The following is a 17560-nucleotide window of genomic DNA, read 5'->3' as shown; positions in this document are numbered from 1 at the left end:
GCTTGTGCCAGCAATGACTCACAACCACTGTGGCTCCATTGGGGTCTTTTTTTCCAAGTTGGGAAGTGTGTTGGAGCAGGACGGTAAGTGTATCGATGTATGGGGGACACATTAAGTAGTTTCTTCCTCAGATTTTAAACCTAACACTTTTCCACTTCAGATAAATGATAGAACTTTTCAAATACTGATATTAATAGTGCGGCCTGCACTGGAGGCAGCAATTTTATCCTGGTATAGTGACGAAATTTACCAAAATCGGCTATTCAACAACTTTTAACAGACAATGAACACTTCCTCCCCTGCCCATGCTGCTGACATGGAAATGAAATGTGGTGTGATGTCAACTCCGCAAACTCTATTTCACCCCAAACTACAAGGCAAGTATACTTGAACTTATTTATAAGGCAAGTACACTTTTATTAAGTATAAACCAAAGTATAATTAAACTTTTCTATGTATACTTGTCAGTTTATGACATGAATTCTTAAGTAAATTTTTGTTAAGCATACCTCTGATGAGAAAACAAAAATTAAACTGAAAGCATGCTTGCTTACTTTCTGTTTAAAGGAGTATACTATGAATACACTTGGCTCGAATTTACTTCTAATTTGGTAAAGGGGAAGGCAGACTATTTATTTTGAGCAGTAAACAGGCCTATTGAAAAGCAGACGGATCAGTTTAAATGATGTGAAAAGGCTATTTAAATCACCGTCTTAAATCTGGGTTACATTGAATGCTCTTGTCTGGTGTAACTCAATGGGTTCAGATTTGCTTAAATTGTTTCAGGAAAGACTGCTGATGGCACAAAAGAAAGTGGGCCACATTTCATCTGTACTTAAAAAGAATCTAGCTGCAACTAGGAAACTGAAAAGTGAAAAAACAGATCCTGTTGAGGCAATGGTAAGGAATGCCAAGTATTCACATTACAATTCTGGATAACTCTGTTTTCTTTTTACTAGACTGTCTAACTAGAAATGACGTAAGGAATAAGTCAGATGACAAGAAGGGAAAGAGTTGTGTAACAACAGTGGGGTTTTATGGGCAAAAGAATCTGATGTTAAAAAAAAAAATCTAAACCAGCAGACAAAACTGTAGGAAGAAATGCTCAGTAATGAACATGGGAAAAAGGCAAACACCTGGCAAAGAACAGTTTCTGCCTGAGGTTCTGGGACATGGCTCAAGGCTTACATAGGGTTCGACAAAACAACAGGCAATCCACCCATCCCTGTTTTCCATGGAAATAATGTTATGATGGTGTCAAAGCACAAGTTCTTCTGAAAGGCCAACAAAAACACAAGGAGAACAATCTGGTCCGATCGCACTGGGATTTAAAATTGTTCATGCATTGTATAGATAATGACTCTTCTTTTCACTTTGTCTCTTTGCTGTATTTTTTTCCTATAATTTTTTAAATAATGATGTACATAGCTACTAAAAAAGTAAGTAATAAGTGTAAAAAAAAAACATGATCGATTAATTGTTAAAACTTATTCTTTTTTTTTATTTCTTCTTTTAGAGTCATCACAGTGGATCCAGATGTTTCATTTGGCACAGTGTTTAAATTCTTTCTGCCAGATGCCCCTTCCTGATCCAACAGTTTCCATTTAAACAGACCTCAGAGACTAAGCGGCTTGTTACATAAGCAGGAACATAGCTCATAACTCTCTCTCTCTCACACACACACACACACACACACACACACACTGCAATTAATTTTCACACACTTTGAAAAAGAATTTTTTTTTATATACTCTCTGTGATGTTTTGTTTCATTTTCAGTTTACTAGGGAGAATAAAGATTGGACTTTAGAGCAATGAACAAAAGTTCATTTAGTGTGATAAGTCCAGATTGATCCTATTCTAGAGTAAGAAGTGATGTACCAATTGGGTCTAGGCTCAGCAACGTTATGTAAGTCTTTCTTTGTTTGAGGGATGGGGTCCCCAATATCATATAGTAGTCGATCTACAGTATATATTGTAAACTCATTCCAGTTCTTCTGCTGCTGCGTTGGTGTGGGGTCATCTACTGGGCCTGGACAGATTCTACCTTTCTTTTCCTACAATTGTTATCTTGTACAATAAATTTATGCTTTAGTAGCTTCTCCTGCTACGGTTTTTGCATTGTATTTGCATTCCTAAAGCCATGAGGCCTCATCACGGGGTTAGAGTTCCGCTGTTGGTTTTATCGGAACAATGTTTGCTCAATCTGTTTCCAAAGGCACTTTAAAAGTAGTGATGGAGAAAGCAATCCACTGTATTTGTGTTTATTATCACCCTCTTGCGTTAACCTAAATAAATGAGCCAATATTCACACAAAACTTAGTCCGGAGGGCATTTCAACTTTATGCAATGAACAGACTGTGAATCTGCCATATGTGAAAAATTTAAACAGATATACAAACAGTTATGTTTATTTTAGTGGGAGGAAACAAGAGTGAATATTTCATAATGAATGGTTGAATGTAAAATTGGGAATAAATAACGTAACACTGGCAGCTTATTGGCATATTGGTTAGGAGTGTGGCATCACACCTCCAGGGTCAAGGGTTCGAGTCCTGATTTGTGTGTGTGAAGTTCCCCTGGTGGGGTTCCTCTCACAGATAAGGCTAGTTGGTATTTCCAGACTACCTGTAATGAGTGTGTGCATGCTTGTGCCTTGAAATCACAATGGTTCCATCTCAGCCATTTGAAGAAGGCAACGCAGACAGCTTTGACCATCTGGGACAATCATCTACAAACTTGCTAGGGTAGTACTAGGGCCATGTAGGTTTGGATTTTTTTTTCTCCCTAAATAATAAAAACCATCATTTAAAAACTGCATTTTGTGTTCAATTATGTTATCTTTGACTAATAGATAACGGTTTTTGATGAGCAGAAAAATTTAAGTGTGACAAGCATGCAAAAGAATAAGAAATCAGGAAGGGGGCAAATAGTTTTTCACACCACTGTACATATATAGTTTTGATTTTATATTCGCTCGATTCCACGATTTTTTACGATTGGTTTCATTCACTTACTCATTGTCATTACCACTTAATCCTGTATTCAGGGTCACAGGGAGCCTATCCTAGGAGACTTAGGGCATGAGGCAGAATACACCCTGGACAGGGTGCCAATCCATTGCAGGGCACACACACATACTTACACACTACGGGCAATTTGGGAACATCAATTAACTTAACCTACATGTCTTTGGACTGTGGGAGGAAACCAGAGTACCTGGAGGAAACCCACAAGCATGTGAAGAACACGCAAACTCCATGCACACAGAGATCGGGAATCAAGCCTGGCCAGGAATCGAACCCGGACCCTGGAGGTGCAAGGCGACAGTGCTAACCACTACACCACCGTGCCTCCACAATTAAGTTCAATGTAATTTTAATTGTGTCAAAACCTCTTTGTGCTGTTCATAAACTAGACAACATTCTGACACATTCTGTGTATCGCAGTATAGGGGGACACATCAAGCCATTTTCCCTCAGCTTTTAAACCTAACAATTTTCTACTATGATAAATCTTATCCCATTTGTTATTTTTTTTTTCCAAATGTTGATATAGATAGTGGCCTGCACTGATAGTTCTTGGTATAGCAGTTGTTGTTACAGCACTGTTGGTCACTGTTGTAACTCTGGAATGCATTGAATGCTTCTGTGTAATGATGTCAGAGGAGTTGCTCAACAGTTTTATTGTTAATGATACTAAAGAAAGCGCACCACATTTCATTTGCACACTAAGAGTATCAAACTGCAACTGGGAAAACTGAGAAGTGAAAATAACAACCTCTGTTGATGCTGCGTATAGGAAGGAAGCCAGAGAGGTGCTCTAGAGGGAACTAGGGATAGAAGGAGGTTGTGTAACAAAGTCTTATGAACAAGAGTTTTATAAGGACAAATTTTGATGTTGAGAAAAAAAAGTCTAAATCTGGAGACAAAACTATAGAAAGAAATAGGGCATAAAAACACCAGAGCAAACTGATAAATGCTTAGAAATCCACATGGGAAAAGTGTCAAAGACCAGGCAAAGAACAGCAGAGAGTGAAAACAGCAGGAAAAACAGGTTACAGGTACAGTTGTTAATCAGGTGTGTGGAAGTGCAGTGTGAGACACACACACACACACACACACACACACACACACACACACACTATCTCTCTGTTGGTTCTGCGTATCTGTGTAACTGTTTGGGACATGGCAGGGGGTTTAAATTGTGTTTGACAAAACAATAGGCAGTCAGTGGCAATAATTCATTACTTTAATCCACCCATCACTATTTTGGGTATAGGGATGTTATTATTAATGATAGTGTTGAACCAAGGCGTCAAAATACACACAAGGAGAACAATATCACTGACTAAAGAATTCATAAGTAATATACAGTGGTGTGAAAAACTATTCGCCCCTTCCTGATGTCTTATTCTTTTGCATGTTTGTCACACTTAAATGTTTCTGATCATCAAAAACCGTTAACTATTAGTCAAAGATAACATAATTGAACACAAAATGCAGTTTTTAAATGAAGGTTTACGTTATTAAGGGAGAAAAGAAACTCCAAATCTACATGGCCCTGTGTGAAAAAGTGATTGCCCTCCTTGTTAAAAAAAACCTTAACTGTGGTTTATCACACCTGAGTTCAATTTCTGTAGTCACCCCCAGGCCTGATTACTGCCACACCTGTTTCAATCAAGAAATCACTTAAATAGGAGCTACCTGACACAGAGAAGTAGACCAAAAGCACCTCAAAAGCTAGACATCATGCCAAGATCCAAAGAAATTCAGGAACAAATGAGAACAAAAGTAATTGAGATCTATCAGTCTGGTAAAGGTTATAAAGCCATTTCTAAAGCTTTGGGACTCCAGCGAACCACAGTGAGAGCCATTATCCACAAATGGCAAAAACATGGAACAGTGGTGAACCTTTCCAGGAGTGGCCGGCCGACCAAAATTACCCCAAGAGCGCAGAGACAACTCATCCGAGAGGCCACAAAAGACCCCAGGACAACATCTAAAGAACTGCAGGCCTCACTTGCCTCAATTAGGTCAGTGTTCACGACTCCACCATAAGAAAGAGACTGGGCAAAAACGGCCTGCATGGCAGATTTCCAAGGCGCAAACCACTTTTAAGCAAAAAGAACATTAAGGCTCGTCTCAATTTTGCTAAAAAACATCTCAATGATTGCCAAGACTTTTGGGAAAATACCTTGTGGACCGACGAGACAAAAGTTGAACTTTTTGGAAGGTGCGTGTCCCGTTACACCTGGCGTAAAAGTAACACAGCATTTCAGAAAAAGAACATCATACCAACAGTAAAATATGGTGGTGGTAGTGTGATGGTCTGGGGTTGTTTTGCTGCTTCAGGACCTGGAAGGCTTGCTGTGATAGATGGAACCATGAATTCTACTGTCTACCAAAAAATCCTGAAGGAGAATGTCCGACCATCTGTTCGTCAACTCAAGCTGAAGCGATCTTGGCTGCTGCAGCAGGACAATGACCCAAAACACACCAGCAAATCCACCTCTGAATGGCTAAAGAAAAACAAAATGAAGACTTTGGAGTGGCCTAGTCAAAGTCCTGACCTGAATCCTATTGAGATGTTGTGGCATGACCTTAAAAAGGCGGTTCATGCTAGAAAACCCTCAAATAATGCTGAATTACAACAATTCTGCAAAGATGAGTGGGCCAAAATTCCTCCAGAGCGCTGTAAAAGACTCGTTGCAAGTTATCGCAAACGCTTGATTGCAGTTATTGCTGCTAAGGGTGGCCCAACCAGTTATTAGTTTCAGGGGGCAATTACTTTTTCACACAGGGCCATGTGGGTTTGGATTTTTTTCTCCCTAAATAATAAAAACCATCATTTAAAAACTGCATTTTGTGTTTACTTGTGTTATCTTTGACTAATAGTTAAATGTGTTTGATGATCAGAAACATTTTGTGTGACAAACATGCAAAAGAATAAGAAATCAGGAAGGGGGCAAATAGTTTTTCACACCACTGTACAGTAATATAGACATGATATTTCTTTTGCTTTTTTGCTGTATTTTTAAATTTTTTTAGTTGGTTAATAATTATGTACATACCTACTATTCATTGTTCTAAAACTTGTTCTTCTTTCATTAACGGCCGCCCCAGGAGATCATCTGATGCACACTGATTTGACACAGGGGTTTTTACTTCCTGCTGCAACAGTTTCTATTTAATCAGACCTCAGGCGCCTGCCACTGAATGATTTGTTATATAAGCAGTCACATAGCTCATGAATCTCTCTCTCTCTCTCTCTCACACACACACACACACACACACACACACACACACACACGCATGCATGCACGCACACCCCTTCTATTTACAGCAGGTCCTGTCCCTAAAGTAATCAAATTTCATAAACTTTGCCAAGTCAAACAATTTTTACATTCTGCTCCTGTGGATGCACTTTGACATTTTGACTTGTCCAGGGTTTGTCCAGCTCTCAGTAGAACAATTGCATCCAGCTTTCCCTAAATTATTTGAATAGACAACAAAAACATCATTAAATGATTCTATTCAGAAGTCAGGTAGGTCTGATTAAATAGGAGTAATGGACGTGTATGTTACTGAGGGGTTAAGGGTTTAACACAATTATAATAACATAATAATAAATCTGTATAAGTATTTCAATTTAACCCTAAAGTAAAAGTGACCTAAATTGAAAGTTTATTCATTTAATCAAGTATTGACCACACTTTTTTGCCACTAGAGAATATTGGTTTAAAATGTCATACTTAGAAAAGACATCACTGTCTGGTGGATTTGTGAATTTCGGCTTAAAATCCCATTCATGTTAATAAAAGTCTTTCTTTGTTCTGCAAATTTCATATGCAGGGCTGGGTATGAGGGCCAGGGGATGGGGTCCCCAATGTTATACCCCCAATATAATATAGTAGTTGGACTAAATAAGGTCATTTCAGTTCTTCTGCTGCTGTGTTGGTGTTAGAACATCTCCTGGGCCTGGGAAGATTCTCTCCTACTATTTCTTACAATTGTTGTATTGTACAATAGCTTCATGCTTTATTTCTTCTGTTGCTTCTCAAATGACTAAAATAAACCACTTCATGATTCACATAAACAATTAATCCTTTGAATATTAGTACAATGTGACTTGTGTTAATGACTGAACTTACTTGTTAAGTCCAAACTTCAAGGAGATTTAAACAAAGCAAGAATTGTTAAATCCTTCTTTTAAACTAGATTTACTGCATTCATTCTCACTTTTGACAAAACACTCTCAAATCCACATCTCCTTCTAATTCTCACTATTGAAGGGAAGTCTGAACTTGTTTACCATGCCATGCTGCCAAAGTGTAATGGTTTACATTAGGAATATTTGTCTGATCTAACATCAGACACTGCCATCCTGTGAACATTTTTTTTTCTTCACCAGACATCAATTTAAGGGATTATATAGGGGTGTTTCAAGTCAAACCAGGGCTTTTGATTGTGAGAAACAGCTATGGGAATAAAAACTCCCTCTATTTCTCGAAGTAATCCCCCGCTACAAAAATTCACGTATCAAAGCATTTAATCAGTGTTTGTTGTCCGGGGTTGGAGAGTAACACATTGTTGTAAAAAGTTTGAAATAACGCTAAAATAGAAAATACAAGACCACAAACAATTTAAAGTTAAATTCCTAATCCAACCCATAAGCATACTTGGATTGTCACACAAAAACAACATTAACCCTAAATATATTGACAACATGCATATTTAGGAATTATAATAATTGTAAATCCAGTAGTTGGTATTATATCTGTTGGGGCAATATGTATCTATAGCCACCTCAGTAATGTGATTATTTGGCACCATCATCAAAATTGAGCTTGCACAACCTCAACAACAACAGCAACGACAATAACAAAACCCTTTGTATAATCTTGCATCAGCAGGTGGACCAATCAATTAACTATAATGCAATTAAATATAATTGTCTAAAGACCTTGTAAGCCTTAGTTCAAAAACAACATCCAAATAAGTTACTGTTGTGAACGACACATCAACTCAATTACTCTGTCCTTGCCTTGGCTTTTACTCTGTTTTGTGATGTGATAAAAATATCCAAAAAGTCTTTTCCAGATGTCCTGGCATCCAGGGGTTTGTAAAAAAAAAAAAAGGACACATTCTATAACTTCATGAATGCATAAATAAATATAGCCCTGTGAAAAAGAAATTAAACAGTCCTTATAACTTATATATATATATATATATATATATATATATATAATTATATTTTATATAGGGTAGAAATATCAACTGTTCATTCCACAACATTTTTTATACACAAACAAAAAACAATAAAAACACAACAGATTTCAATATGTAGTCATTTTCTTCAACTTAAAAGAACATCCTGAAACCAGGTGGGAAAAATTAAGGACACCCGTCTCCAATATCATTTATCAGAACTCTTCTTTACAACATTGTTTAAATTGATTGAAGTTTGAAGGCATAAGTTTAGACACAGCTTTCTTAAGAGCCTACCACAACATCTCACTGGGCATGATGTCTGAGGAAGAAATCTTTAACACAGTACATAAAACAAAGAACACATTATTTCCACTAACAGCAATAACTCAGTAAGACATTATGTAACATTTTAATAGTTGGATCTGTCTATTGTAGGGATGAACAGAGATCCCAAATGAGAGCAATCAATCAATCACATTCCAGAATTCCAGAGTTCCTCACCAAGCCTGATTGGCACTATGCCAATAATCTTATCTGATCCACGAACATAAAGGAGCATTTGTAAAACGAAGCCAATCTGCCACTAGTAATGTTCGGTTGAAAGCGTTTTTCCATTTAACACCTTCCTGAATTCAGACAAGATGGCATGCATTGCACGAGTCCAACCTTACAAGTATTCTGGCTCTCTGGAGAAGCTTAAACACCATGGCCATTAGAGGAACGGGATACCAGTTCTTTATTGTTACTCATTTAGCCCTCGGTAATTGATATAAAGCATAGAGATCAATCTCTTTTTTTGGCAAAAAGAACCTCACCCCGTCTGAGGTGTGGAAAGACAAAAGATTCCTGCTGCTAAGGACTCAGTAATATACTTGTTTATGGCCTCCTGTTTTTGAGGCATTAATTAATAAAATGGCCCTTTTAGATGGCGCCAGCAGGGGAGGCATAGCGCACGCAAGGGCCGAAGCACGAGCAGCGAAAGCATGGGCAAGCTGGTTACCTTTAAACGTGAACAAACTGCTGGAAGAGGCGTTCTGGAATGTGATCGATTGATTGGAGCCTGTTCATCCTTACAAAACTGTACCATGCTGAAGAAGGAAATCTCCATGGAGTGATTGCCTGCATCTCTCAGGCCTAATGAAGGGGTTTCGATGGGTGATAGACGATAGGATAGATAGGCTTAAGAGTAAGCTCCACACGTAGAAATGTGATTTTAAAAGTCTGAATAAATTAGACCCTGGACCAGGTGTGTCTGCCATTTATAGACAAGAAATACGGAAGTAGGCTGTGTTTCTCTGGGAGCCTTTCTGGCGTCTTGCCTCTAGTGCTCCCAAGTCTGCTGGGGTCTTCCTTTTGGATTAATCTCAGTCAGTGTTTTACTGAGGGGGCTTAGTAACCTACTAAACTAGTGTAAGGAACTTTTTGTAAGTTGCTCTGGATAAGAGCTTCTGCCAAATGCTTAAATGTAAATATACTGTAAATGTAATGTGACCAAAATTATCGCAATAGAAACAGACCCCTTCAAGCCAGCAGCATCTTCTCTCCTCTGACAAAATGTTGGTCCTGTCCAACTGGATTGGTACCTCCTGCTCATTCTGTCTTGAAGGAGGAGTCGATGAGTTCTTATTGGTAGTTAGTTTCTGATCAATCTTCAGAGACCGAGGCATGTGTCCACCAGACCTGCCAGGTGTATGAGCTTGTTGAGCGATGTGGGTAGTTCCTGGTAGACTAGCTTATCTTTGGCTGCTTCAAACAATCTTCAAATTTAAACATCTGACAAGGCTAGATTGTTTTAACTGCTCGAAAGTGCCAGTGTCCAGAACTCTAGGCCAACTATTTAGGCTAAACCTACAACTGTGTAGTTTTTTCTCCACCTTCCGGTCATGACAGGAGTGAACAAAAACCCTCCTCATCTTCCTGGAGAAATCCTTCGGTGCTCCACTCCTGTTTAAACTGATTAAACTAATCAATCTTAAAGGATGTTGTTAGTTCAATTAGGTTCAATTAAATTTCATTTATATAGCGCTTTTAACAATGGTCATTGTCTCAAAGCAGCTTTACAAAATTAAAAGAAAATGGAATGAAGATGACGAAGTTAGTTTTACTAGATGTCCTTGCTGATGCAATCAACCCATTTTATCTGGTCTTAGGCCGGCACTGCATCCAGAGGTTGGGGTGGGAATTGAGCCCAGGCTTTGCACATTGCAGGCTAGAAACATCACTAAGCCACCAATGCCCCAAGACAAGATACAGTAAAATCAAGATGATTTTAAAGTAAAAGTTACATGGTGCCCTAATGGGACATTCACATGTCACATTTAAAAAGTGTGTAAAACACCAGGCGGGTCGCTGTCTCCTTCTTTCCTGAATTAACTGGACGGATTGGGATGGTGAGAATGGGGGCTGATAGAAATCTTCTCTTGAGGTCAGTGATGGCTCTCTTGGCTTCTTTGTCCCAATAAAACCAAAAGTGAACAGAAACTCCCCTCATCATCCTGGAGAAATCCCCCGGTGCTTTACTCCTGAGCCCTTCCTTAAGAAGCGTTATGACATACACCACCTTGCAGCATTGTAAAGAGAAGGTGCAGGCCTGTAGTTCAAAGATTAAAGAACACTGAGAGAAGGAGCAGCACCTGAAAAAAATGTGAAAGTACAGTAGGTGGTGCAGAAAGGCATGGCTCCCATTGAGCGAGTGAAACTGGAGAGGATATAGACAGATAAGATGCAAGTGGGAGCCTTTTTCCAGAAGACGTGAGACAAGGCTATGGTCAGAAAAGTGAAAGCGAGAAAGCAGAAACATGCAATCAGTGCCGTGAATTCGGTCTGCGTGAAATCCGTTTGTGTAATGCCAAATCCAAATTGTAAGATGAAAAGGGAAATGTGAAACAAAAGCAAACTTGAGAACAAAAAAACTGTTTGTGATGAATGCAAGAAAATTTTATCAAGAGCGCAAAGAATAATTCAGGAACAAGATGCATGCTGAGCTTCCGTAAAATGCTGGAAAAAAAATCTGCTATAAATGAGTCTCAGATGTGCGGATGGGTGGTTTGGAAGGCGTGGGACAAAAGGAGCATGACAGCATGGGAAAGCAAATGTCAAAGAGCGGAAGTTGTGACATGATCCCTATATGCTGCATTCCATACAGTATGCTACATTTGGGTAAAATTGCTAGAAAAATGTTGTATTATTATTTAAAAAATATAGCTTAACCTCTGTCTTTTAGGCAAAGGCAGTTTATTTGTTTTCACTATACAAATACATAAAGTCCATGTTTTTTTTTTTAAACATTAAATCATTTGAATTTACACAGAAACTAACCAATTTCTTGCATAATTCAGAGCACTCTCAAAAAAATCCTCAGAATACAATTATAACAGTTGGTATGGGAATACATTGAAAGCATCAAAATTAAAAACACAGCATACATGTAGGAACAAGAGATAAGAAAGGAAGAGAGATGAAAAGCAGTAAAATCCATATTTATATTCAGTCTAATTTCCAATAAGTGCACTGCCTGGCACACATTGAGATTTCATTCAATCATCTTCAGCACAAAAAATCATGGCCACTTCATGTGTGAAAATGATTTCTCATGCTCTCAGACCCAAAAATCAGTCCTGGAATATGCATGTGCCATCAGGAAAGAAATACTCTACTGATGTGATAACGTGGGCATTCAGTACAATCAGTTTACTTAATTTTATTGCCACATAATGTTGCTGAGCTTAGAGTTGACCAACTGAAGCAACACCAGATCATAAGTCTGCATGCAAAGGCTTGAACCACTAGTGTATGTATAGGTGGATAGTCACCACTGTACAAGCAACCAAGCCTTTCATTTTTACCCTGATTGCACCCAGGGTCCGTCTGGACTCATTAAAAGGTTTAATACTAATGTTTTTAGAATTTAAATTTGGAGTTAAATTTCATATGGTGGAAACTTTGCCATACTGTGAGTGAAAAAACATTTGTTTGTTTAATCAAAGATCTAGATTAAACAATAAGAAGTAAATATACCTAAAATAAATGTAGATAAACAAAATATCTCACAGTTTTAAACCTGTTTCTCTTACTGTATGTCATATCTTACTTTATGTGATGCAGACCTTTCTAGTTTTTCTACACTGTGAGTGTACATAGAATGTGGTTTAGCTCAGTCAAAACACTGTTTAGAATGGTTTCCAGATCTATTGGTTCAAATTTCTTTGAGGGAGTGAAAAAGCTTCACTCCCCTTCCCACAACTGTGCAACCTTGTAACAGTCTGTTTTAGAGACTCAGCCTAATTACGATTCCTGCTATTTGTCTAAGGTAAGGACGACCAAATTTACTTTGCATTGCATTACAAAACTTTTAGAAAATTAGTGCTTTTTTTAAAGCTACAATAAGATGTGCAAAACTATTCTGAACAAAAATATAAACGCAACACTTTTGTTTTTGCTTCCATTTTCTACATAAACAAAATAACCATATCTCTCAAACATTGTTCACAAATCTGTCAAAATCCGTTACGATGAAGAACCGGAGTCAAGTCGAGACCCCAATCAGGACGACGAGCATGTAGTTGAGCTTCCCTGAGACTGTTTCTGACAGTTTGTGCAGAAATTCTTTGGTTATGCAATCCGATTGTTTCAGCAGCTGTCCGAGTGGCTGGTCTCAGACGATCATGAAGGTGAACCTGCTGGATGTGGAGGTCCTGGGCTGGTGTGGTTACACGTGGTCTGCGGTTGTGAGGCTGGTTGGATGTACTGCCATATTCTCTGAAACACTTTTGGAGACGTCTTATGGTAGAGAAATGAACATTCAATTCACGAGCAACAGCTCTGGTGGACATTCCTGCTGTCAGCATGCCAATTGCACGCTCCCTCAAAACTTGCGACATCTGTGGCATTGTGCTGTGCGATTTAACTGAACCTTTCAAAGTGGCCTTTTACAGGTGGCCAGTATAAGGTACACCTGTGCAATAATCATGCTGTCTAATCAGCATCTTGATGTGGCACACCTGTGAGGTGGGATGGATTATCTCGGCAAAGGAGAAGTGCTCACTATCACAGATTTTGACAGATTTGTGAACAATATTTGAAAGATATGGTTATTTTGTGTATGTAGAAAATGTTTCAGATCTTTGAGTTTATCTCATAAAAAATGGGAGCAAAAACAAAAGTGTTGCGTTTATATTTTTGTTCAGTATATATTCGTTTTTTTAGTGTTTTAATGCATACTTATATAATGCGTACTGTATGATTATAAGGGCTATGCAAAAATATAATATTTAAAAGGGGATTCAATAAGTAAGTCTGTTTTAATATTCAACATGGTATGATATTGTATAAATGAGATTAAATAAGATACAAGTTAGATAGTATTTTTAATACCTCTTCTTTTCACTTTACTTTACTAGTTATGCCAAGATGTCCGACAATATGACAGACTATGACTGCAATACTCCATACAACGTTCCTCTATCCTCAAGACTAAACAAAGAGATGACATATCTAAATACAATCAGAATGCTATACATCACTGGATATATCATCATCTGCACCCTTGGTCTGGTTCTCAACCTTTTAGTCATTATAGCAGGGATCTGTAACAACCACATCTCTGATACTGCAAAATGCGTCCTGGCATTAGCCGTGACTCACTTGATCTGTTCAGCATTCCTGCCATTTCAGATCCTCTACAGCTGGTTTCACTTCAACTGGCACTATGGAACAGCTCTGTGCAAACTCTCGTCTTATGTATTTTATGCCAGCCTGTTCTCCACAGCAGGTATACTGACTGTATGGAAACTCACTTACAAATGCCAAGGAAGGCATTGCATTATATTTAAACATTCATCAGTAGTCCTGATCATGATTTTGAGTACCTGGACATTTGCAGCAGTTCTAAGCTTCCCGTCTTTGTTCTCCAGAGAGCTTCGATACACAGTCCTTGGGGAGCAGTGCATCGATGATTATGATTTTATGGATGAGGAAACAACACAATATGGCAAGACAAAGCTAACTATGGTAGTTTGTTATAGACTTCTTCTTGGGATTTTGGTTCCTGTATTTCTGATTGGTATCAGCCGTTCCTGTCAGCGATATATCATGGACAAAAACTTGAAGCGAATCATGTGTTTGATAAACGTTGCTTACATTGTGTGCTGGACTCCTCTGTTAATCACTGCGTTCCTACAAGTCGTTCTAGAAAATTTTGATGCTTCCTCATATGGTTTACCTGTAACAACTGTGCTGGCTGCGGCTCACTGCTGTGTTAATCCGGTCATCTATATTTTGGTGAATCCTGACATGAAAATGCAGTGGATGAAACAAGCACAACAATCAGACCAATCAACCAACGGTTATATTTAACGGCTCTCAGAATTTTCTTTGGGATCAATAATCAATCAATCAATCTATCTATCTATCTATCTATCTATCTATCTATCTATCTATCTATCTATCTATCTATCTATCAATAGGTCCTTTGACACTATATGCCATCAGTTATCTGTTGTTTTATATTTTTGAATATTCGTGCATTGTACAACAATCCTCATACATATATATATATACAGTAAGTCTCTTATTTGATCTATTAGTATTAATATTATAATGCAGTATGTTTAACATTTACAGTACTGTGCAAAAGTCAGAGACACCATGTTTTTTTTTAGTGGAACAAATTTTGTTAATGTTTATCATGTCTGCATTATTGAGAACAAAGCGATTTAATATTTCTAAACATAATTAAAAAAAACAACAAAGTGAAAGAGAGGAAAAGTCTTCTGGGTTTTACATGAAAATGTAAAAGAAGAAAGTGTAACAAACATAACAGTAAATTGTGGCATATACTTCAGGATGCTTAGCAAATCCTACCGTCTTTAAATGTTGTATGTGACGCTATTATAAATTATATATTAGAAATCTTTGACTGCGTTATATTTAAAGCCAGCATTGCACATGGCATTTTGTACAGTTGTACAGCACTGCGATTCATAACTTGATCATGACTACCACTTTGGTCTAGCGTGACCAACATTTAGCATGATAAACATGTAAGACATGAAAGAAAACATAATATAATCATGTATCATTTTGCACGTTTTCATTTTTTACGTTTTCATATACAGTAGGTACATTTTTAGTAAGGCATTTATAGAGCATCCATGTTTCTATGTGAATGTTCTTGCTATGTGAACCAAATAAATTAGTTAACTGGTAATAAACAGAGAATCTTAACATTTTGTATTTTTGACACGAGAACACACACAGATGATGGGACGGTAGCTTAGGGGTTAGCACTGTGGTCTCACACCTCCAGGATTGATGGGTTGATGGGTTTGCCGGGATAGGCTCCAGACCCCCATAACAGTATAAGCGGTATTAAAGATGAAAGAATAAATACCTACACATTATATAAACCATTTTTAAGGCCTATGCCTAAGCAGAGGTAAGGGTTGACTAAGTACGTTTACTTTTATACTGTATTTAAGTAGTTTTATTAGTGGTTACTTTTAACTTTTACTCCATTACATCCCTTAACAAATATTTGTACATATCTGATAAGATTTTGACAATATACTGTAGACAGTGTTTGAAGTTGAGATTTGCAGAAAGCTTAGTACTCATGAAACATAAGTACATTTAAAGGTACACAAATAGAAATGTAAATGGAGGACTTTTTTTTACTTGAGTATATAATATTTATATAATATAATATGCAGCTAATTCTATTATCAATCGATCATTGATTGTTTACTTAAACTGATGATCGATTATGGAATAGCTACAGATTCCTATCACTAGTAATTATTATTCCCCAAAACTCTTATTCTAAGGTATTGAAAAATGATGCCCTTTAAGTCACAAACATAACAGACATGCATTTTAACAGTATAGTAACAGTGTGCATGATTTAAAGTTTTTAAAGAAATGTAAAGTACCCGAAACATAACCTCGTAGGTCTTTTTTTCAAATGCATGGCATTTCTGCTTCCTTTGCAGATCGACCACATGCTTCTAAAACTTTTATATTTCCTCATAGTATCAGTTAGGCTGGGTAGAATTGTCTGCTTATAGCAATAATCTCATTATGATTAATGCTTGTCTGTTTGCCTTTTCCAGTAACTATTTGTCTGTAGATTTTGGCATTCACCAACTTAAGTTGGGGAAAAGTGTGGTTAAACAGCTCCAAATAAAACAGAAACCATTTTTTCAGCATGTTGTCTATATTCATTTAAAGAGACATATTATTGAATAAAAAGAAAGTGTAGTCTTGGGCCTATATTTGTTATGTGTCTTCAGAATCATTCTTAGAATTCATGCTCAAAGCAAATTTAAGACTAAAAATAGTCCTACTTTAGAGTAGGATATAAAAGTTATTTATGAAGCTCCCTCCTTTTACTTTAAGATAGGAAAGCCTGTGATGTCACTATTTATGACACAAAGAGAGATGCAAAGTAGACCATACAATATAGTGAGTTCTGTATATTTTACAGCCTTAAACAGTGGAAAATTAAAATTTTTAAATCTCTGCCAGATGTGTCAAAGCTGTACGCACATATACAAAGCTTGATCTCTGATTAGGCTATCTTTATGTTGCTGAGTCAGGCATCTATAAGTTTTGTCTCCTGGCGTTGATTTCAACATTTTGATTTTGCACAGTCACAATTTTTCCTGTTAATTTGTTTTAGCTTTACTTTACAGCAGTGATTATGTTACTATGCGCACACTCGAGTGTCAGGTTTCTTGTTTATTTTCCCGATAAACCAGACATACGCACACATATACAGCGCATGTGCGAACACACACACACACACACACACACACACACACACACACACACACACACACACAGCGCATGCGTGAACAAACAAACATATCATTTAACACTAATGGAAACACTTATCTGTTAGGGATTTATTTTTACTTTTTTAAAAGGTTAAGTTGAGGTCGCATGTTAATTTGTTTTATTTTTAGTTTATAATTTTTATTAATTACTTTTTATGTATTTATTTTTTGGGTAGTGGAACTAATAATTTGAGTATAAAATTATTTTGTAATTGAATTCGCTTTAATTTACAAGTGTTTTAATATACGAGCACACTTCAGGAATGGATTATATATATATATATATATATATATATATATATATATATATATATTATATATATAAGCTTTTGCTTTATACACACGCTGTACAGACAGACGCGTGCAGACACAAAACAAAATATGTTTTTCACACACACGTGGGCGCAGTATTATAGTAACCAGTCCACGCGTACACGGATGTTGATTATACCAGTAAGAGACGCGCACTAAGACCCAGCTGGGAGGCGATTACCCACAATTCCACAGCGCAAG

At 37.3% G+C, this 17560-nt stretch overlaps 1 protein-coding gene across 1 annotated transcript; it reads left to right on the top strand.

Moving 5' to 3' along the window:
* Window positions 1-12452: 12452 nt before the first annotated feature.
* Window positions 12453-15874, top strand: LOC128509349 (chemerin-like receptor 1). Its single transcript, XM_053481048.1, has 2 exons — window positions 12453-12522; window positions 13613-15874. Exon 2 carries the CDS (start codon window positions 13623-13625, stop codon window positions 14565-14567), a length of 945 nt encoding a protein of 314 aa, XP_053337023.1. The 5' UTR covers window positions 12453-12522; window positions 13613-13622; the 3' UTR covers window positions 14568-15874.
* The last annotated feature ends 1686 nt before the right edge of the window (window positions 15875-17560 follow it).

Source organism: Clarias gariepinus, chromosome 21 (genome assembly GCF_024256425.1).
Source record: "Clarias gariepinus isolate MV-2021 ecotype Netherlands chromosome 21, CGAR_prim_01v2, whole genome shotgun sequence".
In the NCBI taxonomy this organism is placed as follows: domain Eukaryota; kingdom Metazoa; phylum Chordata; class Actinopteri; order Siluriformes; family Clariidae; genus Clarias; species Clarias gariepinus.
The sequence above is the reverse complement of the archived record's forward strand: the minus strand, read 5'-3'. Positions and strand labels throughout refer to the sequence as shown.

Coding starts and splice junctions, on each gene's coding strand:
- LOC128509349 (XM_053481048.1), top strand. CDS start 13,623: ATGTCCGACAATATGACAGACTATGACTGCAATACTCCATACAACGTT.